Source organism: Lethenteron reissneri, chromosome 43 (genome assembly GCF_015708825.2).
Source record: "Lethenteron reissneri isolate LAM-NWPU_2019-01 chromosome 43, ASM1570882v1, whole genome shotgun sequence".
Classification (NCBI taxonomy): Eukaryota; Metazoa; Chordata; class Hyperoartia; order Petromyzontiformes; family Petromyzontidae; genus Lethenteron; species Lethenteron reissneri.
The window spans coordinates 7948752-7967435 of record NC_083821.1 but is presented as its reverse complement, the minus strand read 5'-3'; the positions used below and the strand labels follow the sequence as shown (position 1 = coordinate 7967435).

Here is an 18684-nt window from a genome sequence, read left to right as displayed (position 1 = left end):
TTTACACGATCTAACACAAAAAAAACTGTATTATGGATGATATTGGTCGCAAAAGCCTACGTGTTAAATCGATCCATGAGGTGGACTAATTCTGTGGGCCGCACCCATTGCCGTATTACCATCTGCTGGAACGTCATGTTCCCTGCAGCCTCTATGCCTACGGCTGCTATGCACAAGTGGTCACCCCTGCTGAGCTTCTGAGACACAATGAGACCTGGAAACTCTCTAACGAATTCGATACGACGGATGTCATTTAGAGAGAGCTGTACCGGTGGACCATGAGCATCTTAATTTTAACAAGTGGGCTTGCAAAATAATAATAATAAAATCAACCACAACCGACAGCCAACTCAAATTGGTGCAATGTTAAAAGATTGAAAAAAAAGGAATGTCCCATAATCAATGTTCATGCACCTGTTTGCCTTGCAGCATCCATTATTAAGTCACACATGTTGGCAATTACATGTGGAACGTACCATGTATGTTTGTGTATAGGGGTATTTTGTTTTTGGGTTATGCCAACTGGCTGAACCTGCCTGCATTGACCAGGATATCTCCGCGTGGCCTAGGGCTTGCTTTTCTTTGCCTCCGCACAGTGCTTCACCGTGCACATTTCTTTTGGGGCCCTATTTTAACCAGTATCAAACTGATAAGAGAACAAAAAGGTTAAAGCCTATAGTTTTTTTTCCCCCATTAAATTCCTATGTTAACAATAAATATGGATTTAGTCGCATGACAGTCTAAAATAAGATAGGTCAGCGGTGCCCTATACTCGAACAGGAGTTTGCTTGTGTTAATCTCGCAGTGCGTTGTCTGTGCATTGTTGACATTTTATCAAAATGTGTTGTCTATGCCGCGTCATAGTGTTGTCTATACAATCCCATCGTGTGTTTTGTTTATGCAGTGTTAACATTTTCACATGCACACATATATATATAACAGTATTTATTGATTACTCTCGGTAGTTCTAAGACAATGGTGGAAATTCCACGTAACTATGGCGGTTCATATAAAATGATCACGATTAATTATCACGAAAACGGTTCACCCTTCCACTGGACACTGCTCACGTGGGGAACACTGCCATCATTTGCCATCCCAGGTTGTGCCAACCGACCCCTGCTCATGGAGCTATCAGAAAACAGATAGTAGTTTGGATTTGTGCTGAAGACATCGCACACAATTCACACCAGCGTCACCATAGATTTGGCTGCACTACATTTCCAAGTGATAAGCCACTTTGCTGAGCTATCGTTTGTGGCCAGGCCGCATCTGAAAAAGAGCAATAGAGCTCAGTGGGTCTTACCTGCTAAAATAACAACATATAGTTAATAGTTAAAATAGCAATATAACCTTCATATTCAATACCACAAACTTGACATCTGCAAAGATCACCTTTGGACACTTTTACAGTGGCCAGGTGACCCACCGGTAGATCGAGCAGCTCGCGATCGGAAGGTCATGAGTTCAAATCCCGGTTGGGGTTGACTCGGCACATCATCCCTCTCGGTTCGATAAAATGACATTTGACCGAATGCTATAAATGAGTCACAACCTTTTGGCACTCCACCACTGCCCCTCCCGTGAAGGTTTCCTGGCTTGAATCTCGACTTAAAGCGTTCGTGACTGCAGGAATTCATATTCTCTGGGTCTTTCGGTAAAGTCACGTAGATAGGTTCAAAGAAAATAACAAAATACTGCGACGTTTTGATCGCAACACAAAACGTCGTAGTTTTTTGTTATTTTCTTTGAACCTATCCTACGTGACTTTACCGAAAGACCCAAAGAATATGGTTTCTTACCTTAGTTGAGAAGTTGGGACTGTGGTCTGGGATTTTGTTGTTGTGGAGTTCGTGGACTCAATTCTTTGTTGTGATCACTTTTGTTGTTGCTAGCGCTTTATGTTTTGGTGCCATTTCTTTTTTTTTTTAAATGTTATATTTTTATTGGTGGTGGTATGGTTTTCATTTGCATGGTAGTGGCTGCATATGGGATTTGGTCCTTATATATTATTAATGTACAACGTCATGGGATACATTTCTTTAAAAACTGCTTTTTAGAGTGTTGTTGTCCTTCCACCGCACGTCCGATTAGCACGGTTGGTTTCGTACGGTGCAAAATAAGTTCATACATATATACAATTAGCATGAATTACACAACTGTTTGACTGTATTCATAAACAGGTGAGAGCCCATTGGGACAAATTGTCTCTTATCCCATTGGACAAACATTCGATCCCGTGAAGTAAGATCGATATCGCATTGTAATTGTGTTTCAATTTAAAATCTATGTTTTTTTACGTGTGTATATGTAGAGTATATGTGTGTGTGCAGAATGGTAGTGAAGTGGTTAGCGCATTGCACTACGAACCCGGCAACCCGAGTTTGCCTCCTGCTCGCAAACAATAACGGTGGCGAATATTTAAACTGGTCCTGGGACTCCCCTAGGTCGACCTAGCCTTTAAAAACAATACCTTGTGCGGTGTTTAAGTATCCGCACTCGGATGACAAAGTTGACCAGGCATGGTGTTGGCCACCGACCCCCTTGTGTGCCGTGCCTGCCTTCATTGGTGTTCACTAACAGCCCTTGCCCCAACAGTTTGTTTAGGGCTACACGGGGGATCTTTTTCTTTATATATTAATGCAGGGAGTGGTAGAGTGGTGGTTAGTGGACCACGCGACGAACTTAAATTTGATTTCGGCTCACGGCCAATATCAGTCACAAATACCTGGACAGTTCTTGGACCTCCCCTAGGTCTACTCAGCCTTAACGAGTACCTTCTGTAGTGTGTAAGCATCAAGCACTGGCGAGACAAAGGCGGCCGGACGTGGTGCTTACCAAACCCATCTCTCGGGCACCCTGCCACCCCTTCATAGGCGCTCGCCAAGAGCACTTTGCCCCAGCAGCCTATTGAAGGCTATACGGGGGACCTTTGCCTTTGTGTGATTACTTTCACCCGCTCTGCTTTGCGTGGACAGGCAGTCGGACTTGTTTCAGCTCGACAGCCGCGTGGTGTGGGCGACGGAGGAGAGCTGGCTGGTGTTCGACATCACGGCCACGTCCAACCTGTGGCTCATGAGCCCCAAACAAAACCTGGGCTTACAGCTGCGAGTGGAGACGATGAGCGGTAAGGCAGGAAACACGCAGTCTCGTTTTACCGATGGGGAACCTACCCAGCAGCCACTCGTTCGTTCGTTCGCTCGCTCACACGCCACGTGTTTGTCCAAGACGCAGTTTGCCACGGCGGCTATAAGATGCTAACTCCCTCGCCTGGTATGCAGGAGGATGTGGGGTCGATCCCGACCCTGGTGTCTGCACATTTGGAGTTTGCGTGTTCTCCCCATGGTCGCGTGTATTTTTCTCTGGGTCTTCCGTTTTTTTTTTTCCACATTTAAAATCATCGTGCATTTAGAGTATATGGCTACTATGAATTTCCACGTGATAAGCCACTTCGTTGAGCTATCATTTGTGGCCAGGTCGCTTCTGAAAAAGAGCTATATAGAATATAGTTTAGTTCAATGTTCCTAGTTCAGTACAGACGCAACACGATGCTAAGGCACATCTTAATGTACAAGAAAGACCGGCCAATGTTATAAATTACCGTAATTGATTATAGCATTGGTGTGGAGCAGAGGCGTAGCGGTGAGTTCACTGTGAACATGAGGTCGACTTCCGGTCACAGCCAACATCGATAGCGAGTGACATCTAAGCCAGTCCTGGGGTCACCCTTTTACTCACTGACGAACATGGTTGAGTATAATCACACAACCCCAATGGCCAAAAGGGCATTGGGGTGGTGGCCGTCATCCAGCAGTGGATTTCAAAAATACTGTGCATTTATATATATATATAACTATGATCATTTAGCCACTGCAAACATTCTGGCCCAGAAGTACGAGTATATTTGTTGAGCATCAGGCAATAGGGTCGGACAGTGATAACAGCCATGCCTCCGATTAGCACGTTTGGCTACGTACGGTGCGGAATAAGTCGACATTCATACGTGACACACAGCGAGAAGCAGCTGGGCTCGATTCCTGACAGAGGCGCATCTTTCTGAGTAGAGTTCTCCCCCAGTCTGCATGGGTTGGTATGTTCTCCCCCAGTCTGCATGGGTTTGTATGTTCTCCCCCAGTCTGCATGGGTTTGTATGTTCTCCCCCAGTCTGCATGGGTTTCCCCAAGGTCATCTGGTTCTCACCCTTCACTAAAAACTAAAACGCTGGTTTTGGCCAAACATTCCGAATCTAAAAAAAATTAGCTGCAAATCACTTAATTAAGATTACAAATAGCACCATTGCCCTCTACTTTAAAACATACTTTGCAGGACCCTCCTAAAAAAGAAGATAATCGGGACTCAGTGAGACTTTCCTGGATAAATATATGTAAGAATTATAATAAAATAATGCTTAGACTCGGTTCCTACTTGCGTGAATAACCATCCCGAGCTCGTCAGCAGCTGTCTCAAGCTGAGGAAAGTCTTTGGGAGACACCAAATGAATTCACTTCCCCGCAGGGATGGAGGAGAACTTCAGACGGTTTATTTAACTTCATGGTCGCACGGCGTTTTCATGAGGCACATTCTGATTTAATAACATAATTGCTTCCGACTCTCATTTAAAACCAAGCGCTGTGTTTACATCAAAATTAAACCGTTTTTTTTTGCAAAGGTACCTCCGCTCCAGAGCCGCATGGCAAAATGAAGAAGCGTTTACCAAATGCTGTGCCGATCCCAGTGGGGACATTTACATTACACTCTTTGGTTTTTCGGTAAAGTCACGTAGGTAAAAAAATCTAATAAAATAAATGAAAACCAACTAAATTAAATCACGACGTTGTGGGCACAACACAAGCGTCCTTCTTCAGGTGGGGACCACGTAGCGAAAGCACACCCGGTTTTCATTTATTTGATTTGATTTTTTACCTACGTGACTTTACCGAAAAACCAAAGAGTATGAATCCTTGCAGTCACGAAAGCTTCGAATCTAGACATTTACATTGTCAGGTTACGAGCTCATTTGGAATAAATGGTGGTTAGATTCCCTCTCTTCACTCTGTGTGGATCAGTGTTTGTGTTTGCCTCCCTACACCTTCAATAATTGACTGTTTGGTTCCATTTATAGACAAAGACTTAACACCCACCCCCTTATAGCCTTCACATACTGTTGAAGCAAGTGCGGTAGCGAGCACCTATTATGGCCTACACGATACACGAGGGGATGGGTGGCCAGCACCACGCCCGGCCACCTTTGTCTCCCCAAGCTGATGTTTACACCCTGCACCAGGTGCTCTTAAAGGCGGAGTTGACCTAGGGGAGGCCCCGTAACTGGTTCAGATGTTCGCCACTGATGTTGGCCGAAAACAGGAATCGAACTTGGGACGCCTATGTGATGTGTGAAAATAAACATAATGACCCTATTTGTCCTGACCTTTGGGCTATCCTCTATATATCGAGAGGTCAAAGTGAACGTGTCTCCAGGTGTGAACGGCACATGAAGTAGCGCTTATCTCTTTTGGTGGCCCTGAACCAATGGTGTAAAATTCTACATTCTCATGACAGGGACCCGTCTCTCTGTAGGAATTCTACCATTTGGACGGTGGAATATAACAGCTGAATAATGCGAATCACACTCCAAGCGCATTTATACCTCGAGAGCGAGAGATGCATATTCACTGCGTTTGCCTGTGGTGAGTCATTTAGAGAAGATGCACTGATGTGTTTGAGGAAGTGCTCATGTCAAGGTGACTGTGACTGAAGGGAAAGCTGTTGATTGAGCTCAAGAACCGCATAAATGTCTGGGGAAGGATTAATGCCACATCCAGTCTCTCAAAATGTAATCGTCGCCCAATTACCCATGTTCTTGATGTTTCGTAACTTGTATATATAAATAAAATTCTGTATGTTGAACTTATTTTGCATCGTACGTAGCCAACTGTGCTAATCGGAGGTGCGGGATGTACCGCGTGTTGTTTGGCATGACGTACACCCTGAAGACACATCAGAGAACCGCACAGCGCAACATTGAAAGCCCACGTAGAAGTAGCAGAAAGCAAGGCGCAGCCACCCACCACTGAGCCACGAGGCTGGTTGATTCACCAGCCAGGTGGTTCAGTGGGAGAGCAAGCAGCTCACGGTCGGAATATCGTGAGTTCAAATTCTGGCTATGGGAGGTTTACTCAACACATCAACTTTTCGGTTATGATCAAGTTAATATCATACTCTTTGGTTCTTTCGGTAAAGTCACGTAGGTATAAAATAAAATACCTACGTGACTTTACCGAAAGAATCAAAGAGTATGGATTCCTGCAGTCACGAAAGCTTCAAATCAAGTTAATATGACTTTGTGGGGAGGCCAAGAAGTGGTTGCCCTATGGAGAGACTCGCCCCTGTTATAACAGCAATGTAGAATTCCCACCACCGGTGAACAGGGGATGAAACAATAATACCCTCAATGGTCATTCGAGCAAAAGACATGTTGCGCTGTACGTTTCACCGATGTGTGTTCAGGGTGTACGTCATGCCAAACAGCACGCGGTACGTCCCGCACCTCCGTTGAGCGCGGTCGGCTACGTACGGTCCGAAAGAAGTTCAACGTATCTTCTTGGTTCTTTCGGTAAAGTCACGTAGAATGGAAATAATAAAATAATAAAAATAAAACAAAATAAAATAATTCTCACGACGTTTCGGCCACAACGCAAGCAGCCGTCCTCAGGTGAAGAACAGGTCTGTCAAGCAGCCGTCCTCAGGTGAAGAACAGGTCTGTCTTCTCGACAGACCTGTTCTTCACCTGAGGACGGCTGCTTGCGTTGTGGCCGAAACGTCGTGAGAATTATTTTACTATGTTTTATTTTTATTATTTTATTTTTTCCATTCTACGTGACTTTACCGAAATAACCAAGAAGATGAATCCCTGCAGTCACGAAAGCTTTAAATCGAAATACACGCATACATTGAGCTCATGGCACCGTTCCGCGGGAAAGAGTGCGTGGCAGCATCTCCGTTTCCTCTGAGACAGATGCCTCATGGGAAACGGGTGGCCACCGCCGCCACCACCGCTATTTTTAGCCACCCAGCAAAAAAACCGATCGCTGCCGGTGAGATGCACCGTCAACCCAGCAGCTTAGAATAATTGTCTAAGACGATGGGTTAAAAGGGACCCAGCTTCCACGTGGTTCAGACACGGAATGAAAGCAACTCGCCTGGAGGGCAATTGATTTTTTTTAAAGTGCTTTTTTTGTGTGTAGCTTGAGTGCAGCAGAAAATAATTACTGGAGGTTGCTAGGTTTTATACCCCCCCCCCGCCTTCTTTTTTTACTCTCCAGCACAGCTGGCCTGTGCGGGTCACTGACGTTTGCACGTATTCGTGTCATTAGACAATCATTTAAAGATAAATATGGGGGGGTGGGGAGGGGAGGAAAGACTGTGAGTACATTCTCAATCCAACTTGTTTTCCTTCTCCGTACATTTTGACTGTTACATCTTTTAGTTGGACGCCTTACACGTGCGTAGATTTCTATGCAATAATGCCATAGTTTATTGAACATTTAGACAATGCAGAATCAGAATATTTATTTATACTGGAGGAATCCGATGAGCTATAAAGTTATTTTTGGCAGATGTCCAGTAGGGGGCGGGTAAGAACGTTGCAACAACAAACTCTACAAAAACACGATAGCAGTGCAAAGTACAAGAAAGGTAAAAAAAAAATCACCCAAACACATGAAACTAAACTAACCCCATCCTACTGGGCAAAGCCCACTGAGGTATTAACTTATCTTTCAGAAGCAACCTGGCCACAAATGATAGCTCAACAAAGTGGCCCGTCATTTGGACATTTATAGCACCAAAATAATCTAAATGATCTCAATTGACTCCCAATTCACTCCCGATTGATTGTGTGACTCACGTCAGGACACACGAACAAAATGTCCACTTTGGATGTCTTGCAGGGCAGTGCAACCCTCTGCTTTAGAGAATGGCTCACATAAGTGGATACCACAGAGCTACCTCTGAGATCTCACCCATCAAGTGACCTCTGGTCCACACAGTTGGGAGCAGCACTTACTGGAACACAGCCTTGGAGGTGCAAAACTAGTGACGAACAACGCTGGTGGCAAGTTGTACCCTAAACCTAGCAGAGGAATCCCCTGGGCCAACGCGGCCTAAAATGAACAACAATGTAGTGCGTCAGCATCAGCACTGGGCATTCAAAGCTGACCGTGTGTATGCGTGGATTCATAGGGTGCTCATGTACAGCGCTTGCCCCATCAGTCTCTTCAGGCTATACGGGGCGGCGGGGGGATCTTTGGATGAAAGTTGTTCCTCCTGGCTTGGTGTGAACACCTTCTTCCTGTGCATTGTCCGTTGGCAGGAGAGAGCATCAACCCATCGGCGGTCGGGCTGGTGGGCAGGCAAGGGCAGCAGGACAAGATGCCCTTCATGGTGGCTTTCTTCAGGGCCAGCCAATTGCGTCTGCGCTCGGCTCGAGCGGTGGGGCGCAAGCGAAAGGGCAGCCGCAACAAGGGACGCCGAGGGCCCAAGCAGGACATTTCCCGGGCGTTTAAAATGACTGGTAAGGAAACTTTGAACTATTTATTTTTTATTTTACCAGGTGAGGCCCGTTGAGCTGCATAGCTCTTTTTCAGAAGCCACCTGGGCACAAATGATGGCAAAAACGAAGTGGCTTGTCACGTTGAAATTTCTAGCATGTGGAGGGAAAAAACAGAGGACCCGGATATAAATCCACACGACCACAGGGAGAGAGACATGCAAACTCCAAACATACATTCGGCAGGATCGGGATAGAACCCACGACCTCCTGCATACCAGGCTAAGGAATTAACATCTCGCCACCATGGCGCCTGGTTAATACCTCTTTCCCACTGCACAACCGAGCCAGCCTGGCACGGCTCAGGAGGTGCCAGGAGGGACTGAGCCCACCGAGCCATGCGGCTCACGAAAGCGCGTGGACTGATACCCGAGCGATGCTGGAATGGCCCTGGGCCATCGCTGGGCCACCGAGAGCATTTGGTCAGCGGTCATGGGAACGCAGCACCGGGAATCTTTAACAAAGGACATTTCACTAAGGGGTGGGTGGGGGGTGTGGTGGGGGGAGGGGTCAACGGTGTCAGCAGGGCCTTTCTCATTTCTGTTGCAGTGTTAATGGCCACAGTCAGTGCAATCCCTGTGTAATGATTTATGAAGCCGTGAATGAGGCCAGGCATGCATATTGCATGGCACGCTATCCTGTTCAGTTTTTTTTTTTTGCTAATTCAGGCCAATCGGTAACAACGAGGGAGTTTCGCAGGACGAATGGCCATGTCAACACGGTCGGCAGGCAAAGCCACGGATATGCCCGCAAATGCACGTTTTTGTTGCCCTTTCTTGAAATGAGCAGAGAGTATTTTCTTGGCTCGCTGTTAAACGCTTGTGCGCCACGTGACAACTTCATTTGTTTGTCTGTGTGGCCAGGTCTTTAATGTCTAATATTCATCATTGCCTCTGTTGGCTCATGATTGATTAACGTCATACCTTTATTTATAAACATGTAATGACACACGTTGGCATCGTACTCACGCGGCGATTTGAACCCAAACAAATGACAATTGTTACAATTAAAATATAAAAAATTATGGATCTTGACATTGATCGCGAAAGTATCCGTGTTAATTTGCCTCTTGTTTTCCTCCTCTCTCGACCGTAGATTACAACAGCAGTGAGCAGAAACAGACCTGCAAGATTCGCGAAATGTACGTCAGTTTCCGGGATCTAGGCTGGCTGGTGAGTTACACCGTTGCATTCTGTTCTTATAAGTAAGTGAGTTCAGATGGCGCAAGTAAAGACGTGAGGTATTATACATGAGTAAGTGCCCTCGGATGTAGTCGCATTTAGACGCTAGAGAAATGCAAATCCTAATGATCGATTTAATGTTTAATTGATAAGACCAATAATGTATCTTACCTAGCCAGTAAAGACTCATTGAGCCTCAAGAATATTTGTTTTGGAAAGGCGTCATGCGCTGGGCTGTTTGGCCAATTTCACCGGAGAGTGGAGAGTGCCCATGCATAAAGAGGGGGTGACGCTCAGCACCGCCACTTACTTGACACCTCGTTTATAGATTTGGTGGGATCAGCAGCATTTGGGAGGTCATATGGCCGTCGGCTGGATTGTGTAAACATCAGCATTGTGATTGTCGAGAAGGTCGATGGCGAGAACGTGTTTTTGCGGGCGCGCGTGGTACCTGCTGTGCATTATGCAGGTAGCACGCACTGAACAAACCCCATGGTGTGGCCTCGTTTAAAGGGACGGGTGCGTACAGAAACACGCACAATATGGTTGATGTTGAACCGCACCTCCGATTAGCACGGTTGGCTACGTACGGTGTGAAAGAAGTTCAACATACACACGAACGAACTTTAAACGAGCGTTAAGCTGCAATCCGCTCCAGCTCTCGTGCCTTGCGAACACGAGCGAGGGCTGCGACGCCCATCGCTGGACCGTACTCGTGCTCGCGCTTGGTGAGGTCCACTCCCGACGATTTTGCCAGCGGTTTGCAAATGAAATCGAACGATGGCGGGCGTTCGCCGAACTCGTGAACTTAATGGGAAAACAACCGCCGGTGTTAAATGTTGTGCCAACGATGTTGGACTTGTGTCTCAAGAATTTCCAATGGCGAGGAGGTTGATCCTTCGTCGTGAAGGTGGGGTGGGTGGGGGGTTAGTCGCCTCCAGCCCCTCGCCCCCCCCCCCAACAAAAAAAACAATGACACTTGCACCAAATATGCCTCTCGATGTCAGTCTTGCAAACGCCTCTCGTGTTGTCAAGGGGGATGCATTTTCAACCGTTCCGTGAATCAATTTGCAGGATTGGATCATTGCGCCGGGAGGCTACGCCGCCTACTACTGCGACGGCAACTGCAGCTTCCCGTACGGCGTGCATATGAATGCGACGAACCACGCCATCGTGCAAACCCTGGTGAGATGCTTGCGGACGGCGCGCGCGCGGGTACCGCGATCGTCTCAAGGAACAACGGCGCGTCTCTCTCGCCCGTTTTTTGTTTCCTCGATGTAACCGCACTGCGGACGCTGTCACATCGTCGACGACTTGAATTTTTTTAAAGCACGCTCGAACATTTCGACAAAGCTTGCCCGTCTGCGCTTCAGCCACGTAAATAAAGCGCCGCCGATGCAAAGGGAAACACTACAAAGAGCAGGATATTGTGTAAATATCAATCGCAGCTGTGTGCCTGCAATATAAGAATGACTCTTAACGCGTTAGCTCAGATGTTAGTAATTAACCACTGAGCAATCATTTCTTGTAAAAGTTTTTTTTTCTCTCTCTGCAGTTGTTGTAAATTTACCAGCCATTAGTATTCAGCTGATCGTGTGTCTTGTCATAACGTTATGAAGAATTTAGCCGAAGCATGTGTTTCTGATAACATCACAGACCCGTGATCTGTACCCACATTCAAATTAGGTCGATTTGAGTAGATGCCAAACCACTTTGTAACATCAAACGCACGTGGAATTGCAGCCTTGCTCATTTGTCAGCACCGTAGTTAGTGACTGGGCATACAGATGTAGCCCCTTGCCATCAGGCCCTAAGCAGCAGAACATTCCCAATATTTTTGTTGTTTGTTTAATTGCAATATCCATGGGGATGCTGCCCCGGTGAAATGCTTATCACAGTGGACGTTCAACCCAGGTCGGTTTCACTGGTGCAGTCTCCGAGTGCGGCAGTAAATACAATCCTCACGGCAATAGAAATGGGTGCACCACGGTTAGTCGATCGGCAGGTCGCGTACGGCTGGGGTAAAGTGCGGGTACGCACAGCTCTTCCAAGACTTCTGGGCAGCGTGGAAGCGTAGGGCACATTAAGGGTCCCCAACCCCCGGGCCAAGGACCGTTACCGGTCCGTGGCCTGTTTGGAACCGGGCCACACAGCAGCAGGAGGTGAGAGCGGTGAGTCCGCACGTGGCCCGCTCCCATTGTTTTATTATTCACCACTTCCATCCGCGCCTCTTTCTCGCGCTGTGCACTTGTCTCAGTCACAGTTTTGGTAAGCCCACAAGCTCTAACCCCTAGTAGCCAAAATGAGTAGAAAACAAACGTTGCTGGAGAGCTTCTTTGAAAAGGGGGAAAGACCCAATGATGAACCCCCCCGCCCCCGGTCCGTGAAAAAATTGTCTTCCACGAAACCGGTCCCTGGTGCCAAAAAGGTTGGGGACCGCTGCCCTAGAGCATCTCATAGTGGAGGCCATTCCTCCAGCAGTGGCATGAGCAAGCAAATGCAGGGCTGCACCTTTACCTTTCTTTTTAAATCCTTTATATTAAGTTCGCTTGCTTGCTTGCTTGCTTGCTTGCGTGCTTGCTTGCTTGCTTATGACCGTGCAAATATTTCGGTCGTTTTCTTACCCACTTCCCGTGATCCAATCGAGCTGACATTTTGCACACAGACTCGTTGTGCGAGACAATTAATGTTCGTGAAAAAATGTTTCAAAAATGTTACACTGTTTAGGGAAAACAAATTCAATATTTAATTACCAATTGCTTAATACTGGCAGACAATCATCTGACCCATAGGTGGCAGCCATCTCAAGCCAGAGGACGAGAGGACTCTAGCCGCCACGCATATAAAGGATTTATAGTGAAAAACTTTGTTTTTACGGGTTTACTTATTTAAAAATCTCGATTGCAGGTTCACCGAATGAAGCCCGAGGCCGTCCCCATGCCCTGCTGTGCCCCCACCAAGCTCAGCGCCATCTCCATCCTCTACTTCGACAACAACTCGAACGTGATCCTCAAGAAATACCGCAACATGGTGGTGCGCTCGTGCGGCTGCCACTGACCTCTGACCTCCGGGCGGTTCCCTCCCCGGCCGCTCACGTCGCAAGGACCGCGGTTTGAGCCATCGCGGTACGAGCCCAACGCTGCTGGCCCGTCGTCGAGATAAACTAAACTAAACTAAACCAAACAATTTTTTTTATCATTTTTTATTTTAGCAAGTAAGGCCCACCGAGCTTTTGAGCTCTTTTTCAGAATCAGAATACTTATTTATACTGGAGGGAATACGATGAGCTATAAAGCTCTTTGTTCACAGAGAGAGACAGGTCAGAACATCACAACGACAAACAATACAAAACACGATAGGAGTGCAAAGTATAGGAAAGGTAAACAAATCGCTTAGAAGAATATACAACTAAAGTAAACTATTTTTTTTATCTAAGCAGGTAAAGCCCACTGAGCTATGTAGCTCTATTTCAGACCCGGCCACACAACGAAGTGGCTCATCACGTGGAAATGTATCACAGCCAAATACTCAAAGCGCACATCGATTCTAAGTGTGGAGGGGAAAACTGAAGGACCCAGCGAAAAATCCACACGACCACGGGGAAAACACGCAAACTCCAAATATACATGCGTCGTCAGGGTCGGGATCGAACCCACGACCCCCTGCATACCAGGTGAGGTAGTTAACATCTCGCCACCGTGGCACCCGATAACTTCGTCCAAACAACGTCCCCAATTGAAATCACTGCCAGGTGAAAGCGCCTCGACATGTTGAGATTCAGTGTATGTGCCGCAAGGCACCATATAAACATTACAACTGTGTGTGGAACTGTGGGTTAAAAAAAAAACACTCAATTGACACCAGCACCTGCCCTTGAGAATGATGTTGAAGAGATTTTCATTTTATTTTTATACTTTGGTCATTCCCCATGGAAAATTACCTGGCGTTTTATGGAATCAGAACTGTTGAGTCGCGATGAAAACTGTCGCGCCGATGAGCACTCTGACCACAGGGGCATCTGGTGGCCCGTTAGAACAGCGTTGTGCGTGTTTAGTCCGTCGTAGGCCACTCTCTGACACATCTTCCCTCATATCAATACCGGGCAACAGTGACACAACTCAGAGTGCATTCCCTTCTGTGCCTTATGATGCAGCCATAGCTCACGGGAGCTTTCCGATCCAGTACGAGCACTTCCATGCTACAGAGTTCAATCGGGGAGGACAAAAATACTTCAGGATGAGATTTGAAAGTGTTATACGACTATTATGCATTTTTAGACGTATTATTATTTGTAAGCCCCATCTCCATACCAATGGTATAAAGTTTGGGGTAAATATGTTAGGACTGGGTTTGCCAATCTCCAGTACCCACCACAAACCACGGTGGGTCTTTCCACATTTTACCAATTTCCTCAGTTAAAATACAAAGGGGTTACGCACTTAAAGCAAATTAAGACACAGATCTTGTGTGTGCATATGTGTGCGTCACGCTGCAGTGTAGCAGTTAGCGCACTGGGCCCAGGCTTGATTCCCGCTCACAGCCAACATCAGTGACGATTACCTGAACCGGTTCTGGGCCTCCCCTAGGTCGACTTAGCCTTACATACGTACCTGGTGCGGTGTGTAAACATCAGCACTGGGGAGACAAAGGGTGCCGGGATTGGCGTTGACCACCCACCCATCTGTGTGTCCGTGCCGACCGTCATAGGTGCTTGCTTAGAGCACTTGCTTGCCCCAACGGTCTGTTCAATACGAAACGGGAGGGTCGTTGTCTTTGTCACGTGTGGCAGACGCTGAATCAAATTAATACGAACTCTTAATTTGAGTCGGCACTTTGTCACTCGGGACGCGTTTGCATGCTCCGACTTAACTAGTAATTCCAACACGAGAGAATGGGAACAGCACGGAGATATAACATGACGGGGTGAGAGGAAGTTGGATTGTAAAACCTTGTGTCATGGGATATGGAATGTGTGTCGTCCTGTACCCTTCATGTCTCATTGTAAATATTTGTTATTATCTATTATCATAAAGGTAGAAATCAATGAATTGGAAAACATTGAAAAGAACATGAATTGCGAGTTCGTGTTTGCGACGGTAACGGAATATTGGAGAAAAGTAAAATGAAACCACACAAAATTTCAGTGTAATAAATAATTAACTCCAGACCCTACTGCCCCAGCATAATAAATATTGTATGTCGATTCTCCCATTGATAGCGATAAGCTGTGTTGATAGTCCTATGACAGGTGGCAGTGTAAACATTTAAAATATAACCCGAGACACTTAAGTATCCATGACGCACGTTTAGTAGATTTTTTTTTACAATTAATCAATTAAAAACAAAAGAAGATCAGAAAAGGAGGGATAGGGTAAGGCTGATAATAAACAACGTATGTTGACGTAGATATGCTGAATGTGAGTGCAATTGTGTCATTGTAGAGGCACTTTTTCAGAAGGAGTCAATTGGAGATGGAGGCCAATTTTCTCAAACATATCTATTCACGTAGGAGGAGACCAGAGTTAGTAACGGGAGAAAGATCGACCCATAACCATTAATATAATTCTTCACTTTCCACAGGACATAAACCTACTTATTATTTGGTTCTTTCGATCAAGTCATGTTGATAGAAATAATAATAATAATAATAAAAATAGTGAATAAAAAAAAAATGAAAATCAAATAAAAATATTATTTTTATTTCAAAATTAAAATATATATGATTTTTATTTGTTTATTTTTATTAACTTTCTTTTTTATTCTATTTTTTTATATATACGTGGCTTTACCGAAAGAACCAAAGAATATGAATTCCTGCAGTCACGAAAGTTTTAAGTAAAAAAATAAACCTACTTGTTGTACTGCCCTGCAGGAAGCTGTCTCAAGTACGTGTTGTTCCATCTCTTTGTTCCATCTCTTTTGTGAACTATTAACGTAACCCCCAGTCACTGGTTTGAAGACGTGTTTTGTCGGTGTTGTTCTGGCACTGAAATATACGATATGTAACTGAATCCAGTAATTCATGATTGAGAATCCACGAGCAACTACTGTCTGTGCATGTGCGCGTATATGTGGAATGGTCATGCAAGCTTTTAGTGGGGAGCGGTAGTGCAGCGGTTAGTGCGCTGCGCTACGAACCTGGCGACCCGAGTTCGATTCCCGCTCACGGCCAACACCAGTGACGATTATCTAAACCGGTCCAGGGCCTCCCCTAGGTCGACTCAGCCTCAAATGAGTACCTGGTGAAATGTGTGAGCATTGCCACTAGGGAGACAAAGGCGGCCGGGCGTGGTGTTGGCCACCCACCCCCTCGTGTGCCGTGCTGGCCTTCATAGGTGCTCGCTAACAGAACTTGCCCCAACAGTCTGTTAAGGCTACACGGGGGATCTTTGTCTTTATGTGAGGGAATGGCCGTACAAGCTTTCAGAATCGAGGACCATCTTAATGTTAGGATTTGTTGTAGCTCTGTCTTGGTGTCCTGCGTTGTGCATTAAACACAGCACATTGTTATACGTAAACACAAGGTTATGCTAATTGCTTTGGTTATGCCATTGCTGGAGGAAGGACCTCCACTCGAGGGGGTTCTATAAACCCGTACTGCAGTCGCCTTCTGTCACGTGACGATCCACTCGGTGGCTTCCCGAGATGCCAAGTGGAGGCATGAAGCACCTCCTGTAGCTACAGACCCCAGTGTGGGCAGGTCGATGCAATGCACTCCTCGGTGTGGGAGTCATTGCCACGGTCGCACTTGGGGTTCCATCTCTCGCCGCACCTCTTCCGGAAGGAGTTCACCGTGCATAACACAGCTTCCACTCGTGAAGGTGGCTCTTGTTTGGGTTCGGTTTAAGTGCATGGTCTTCAAGGGAGGTCGATGCCATGAACTTCTGGTGCTAGGTCAGTGACGAGCCGTTAGTTCTATATGTCCCACGACCCCGTCCATATTGGGTTGGTGCAGGCAGCATGGGTATCGGCTGCTGTTTCCCGAAGAGCGCATTGGGCCAGACATTTAGGAAGTGCCCACGGTTTACACCACCTGCACAAGCGAGCTGCCGAACGACTAACTGTTGGGTGGACAAATGTGGAGAGGGATGCAATAAACTTCGACCGTCGTTTCAACTGTCTCTTAGAGTTCTCTCTTAGAGTTCTGATCGAAGCGGTGACCTCTGATTGCAAGTCCACCGTGCCAATCATCATTGTACAACGGAAGCATCCTGTTATAATTCACTGTATAAAAACACACACACATAGGCCTTCATGCATACTCACTCTTAGTATACCATTCTTAAAAATTGACGGGCCCTCGTGTTTATATATGTGCATCACGGCGATTATAAAAGTGTATATTAAAGCAATGGAAATGTATGTGCGTGTGTGTACATATACTGTTTATATTACACACAGGTTATTCGAGGCAATAATAACCTTTCGTTCACATCTGTATCTGTTAGCATATGCGTGCTGCCTAGGAGCGGGGCCAGTGTTTGGGCCATGTTGTTTGCTAAGCTGTAAACCTGTCACCAGGACGATTAAACACAAGCCTCGACATTGTTGCCAATTTTCAGAAAATTTCTCCAACACGCGATCATTGGGGCCCATATCACAGTACAACGACGCGTATCCGACTCACCGATGACCGAGGTATATACAGATATGTGAAGAGGGTCGGATATTTGAACATGTGTAGAAAATGATGGTTACACTGTGTGTGTGTGTGGTGGGCGGTTCATCGGTCAGGTTGGATAAAGCGACCTTGTACTGTGTTTGGCTTCTATGGGATTTACGTGATAGATTTTTTTCAATTTAAAATGTAGATTGATAATTGAGTATGAAAAATACAATAACAGGAGAACTCTTATTTAGCGGTCCTATTATACGAGACTCCTATTATCCACGGCACCTGTAGGGTACGAGAAAACCCCCAATATCAGTGGCCCTATTTCTTTCTGTTCTACGCAGTTTTACCCACAATGCACAGCAACGCAGTTTCCTAAAACTTGCGATTTATTCCGCGGATAAGTTGTGCGGCAGTTTAATCCTGATTATTCGCGGGGTTAACTACGATGACTTGTTTTATCCAGCGAATCTGAGGAGCAAAATCGCAGATCACCCCCAGAGATGCTATGACTCGCGCGATATTGGCCGCCCATATCACTGCGCATAAGAGGAGTTCTGTATTTCTCAAGCAGAGATCCAATTGTGTTGAACATTATTTGGTTTTTCCCGAATGTAACGTTAATGGCCTGAGGCACTTTTGTGAGAAGAACATTAACATCACGTTTGTGTATTCTAATGCGTGTTCATTCAAGGTTGTATTGTCTGTACTGTTTTAAGTTGTTGCTAATTACAAATTCACCTTCTTGGTTCTTTCGGTAAAGTCACGTAGAAGGGAAATAATAAAATAATAACAATTAAACATAATAAAATAAGATATATTATTATATTAAAATAATAAAAAGAAAACAATAAAATAATATATTATTTAATTATGGTTTTTTTCCCTTCTACGTGACTTTACCGAAAGAACCAAGAAGATGAATCCCTGCAGTCACGAAAGCTTTAAATCGAAATACAAATTCACCCTTTAAAAATGCTACATAATTGGTGAGAAATGTACAGAATACTGTACTCCATATGATTTCTTTCAAGAGTTGCCAAATGAAACACATTTATTAAAATATTTTTACTTTGTATTCAATAAAGGTTTTTCATTTTTTAAACTGTACACTTGCCCTATATAAATATATGTAATGGTCTGTTTTAGATTTAATATAACAAAAAGAGAGAAAATAACATTATATGCTGCTATAGTGTTCCTGTATGCTAGAGCTTTTTGGTTGCTAAGCAATCATAGTCATTTGTTTTATTCAACTATGTAACTACACTGTGTATGTTATT

At 45.4% G+C, this 18684-nt stretch overlaps 1 protein-coding gene across 1 annotated transcript in view; it reads left to right on the top strand.

The window, feature by feature from the left end:
* LOC133353217 (bone morphogenetic protein 7-like) overlaps positions 1 to 13613 on the top strand; it is a 90964-nt gene extending 77351 nt beyond the window's left edge. Inside the window, exons 3-7 of the mRNA XM_061569291.1 lie at positions 2979 to 3127; positions 8372 to 8572; positions 9704 to 9780; positions 10864 to 10974; positions 12697 to 13613. Coding sequence (XP_061425275.1) covers positions 2979 to 3127; positions 8372 to 8572; positions 9704 to 9780; positions 10864 to 10974; positions 12697 to 12846 — 688 coding nt within the window. The 3' untranslated portion in view covers positions 12847 to 13613. The remainder of the gene's footprint in view (positions 1 to 2978; positions 3128 to 8371; positions 8573 to 9703; positions 9781 to 10863; positions 10975 to 12696) is intronic.
* Positions 13614 to 18684: the final 5071 nt, after the last annotated feature.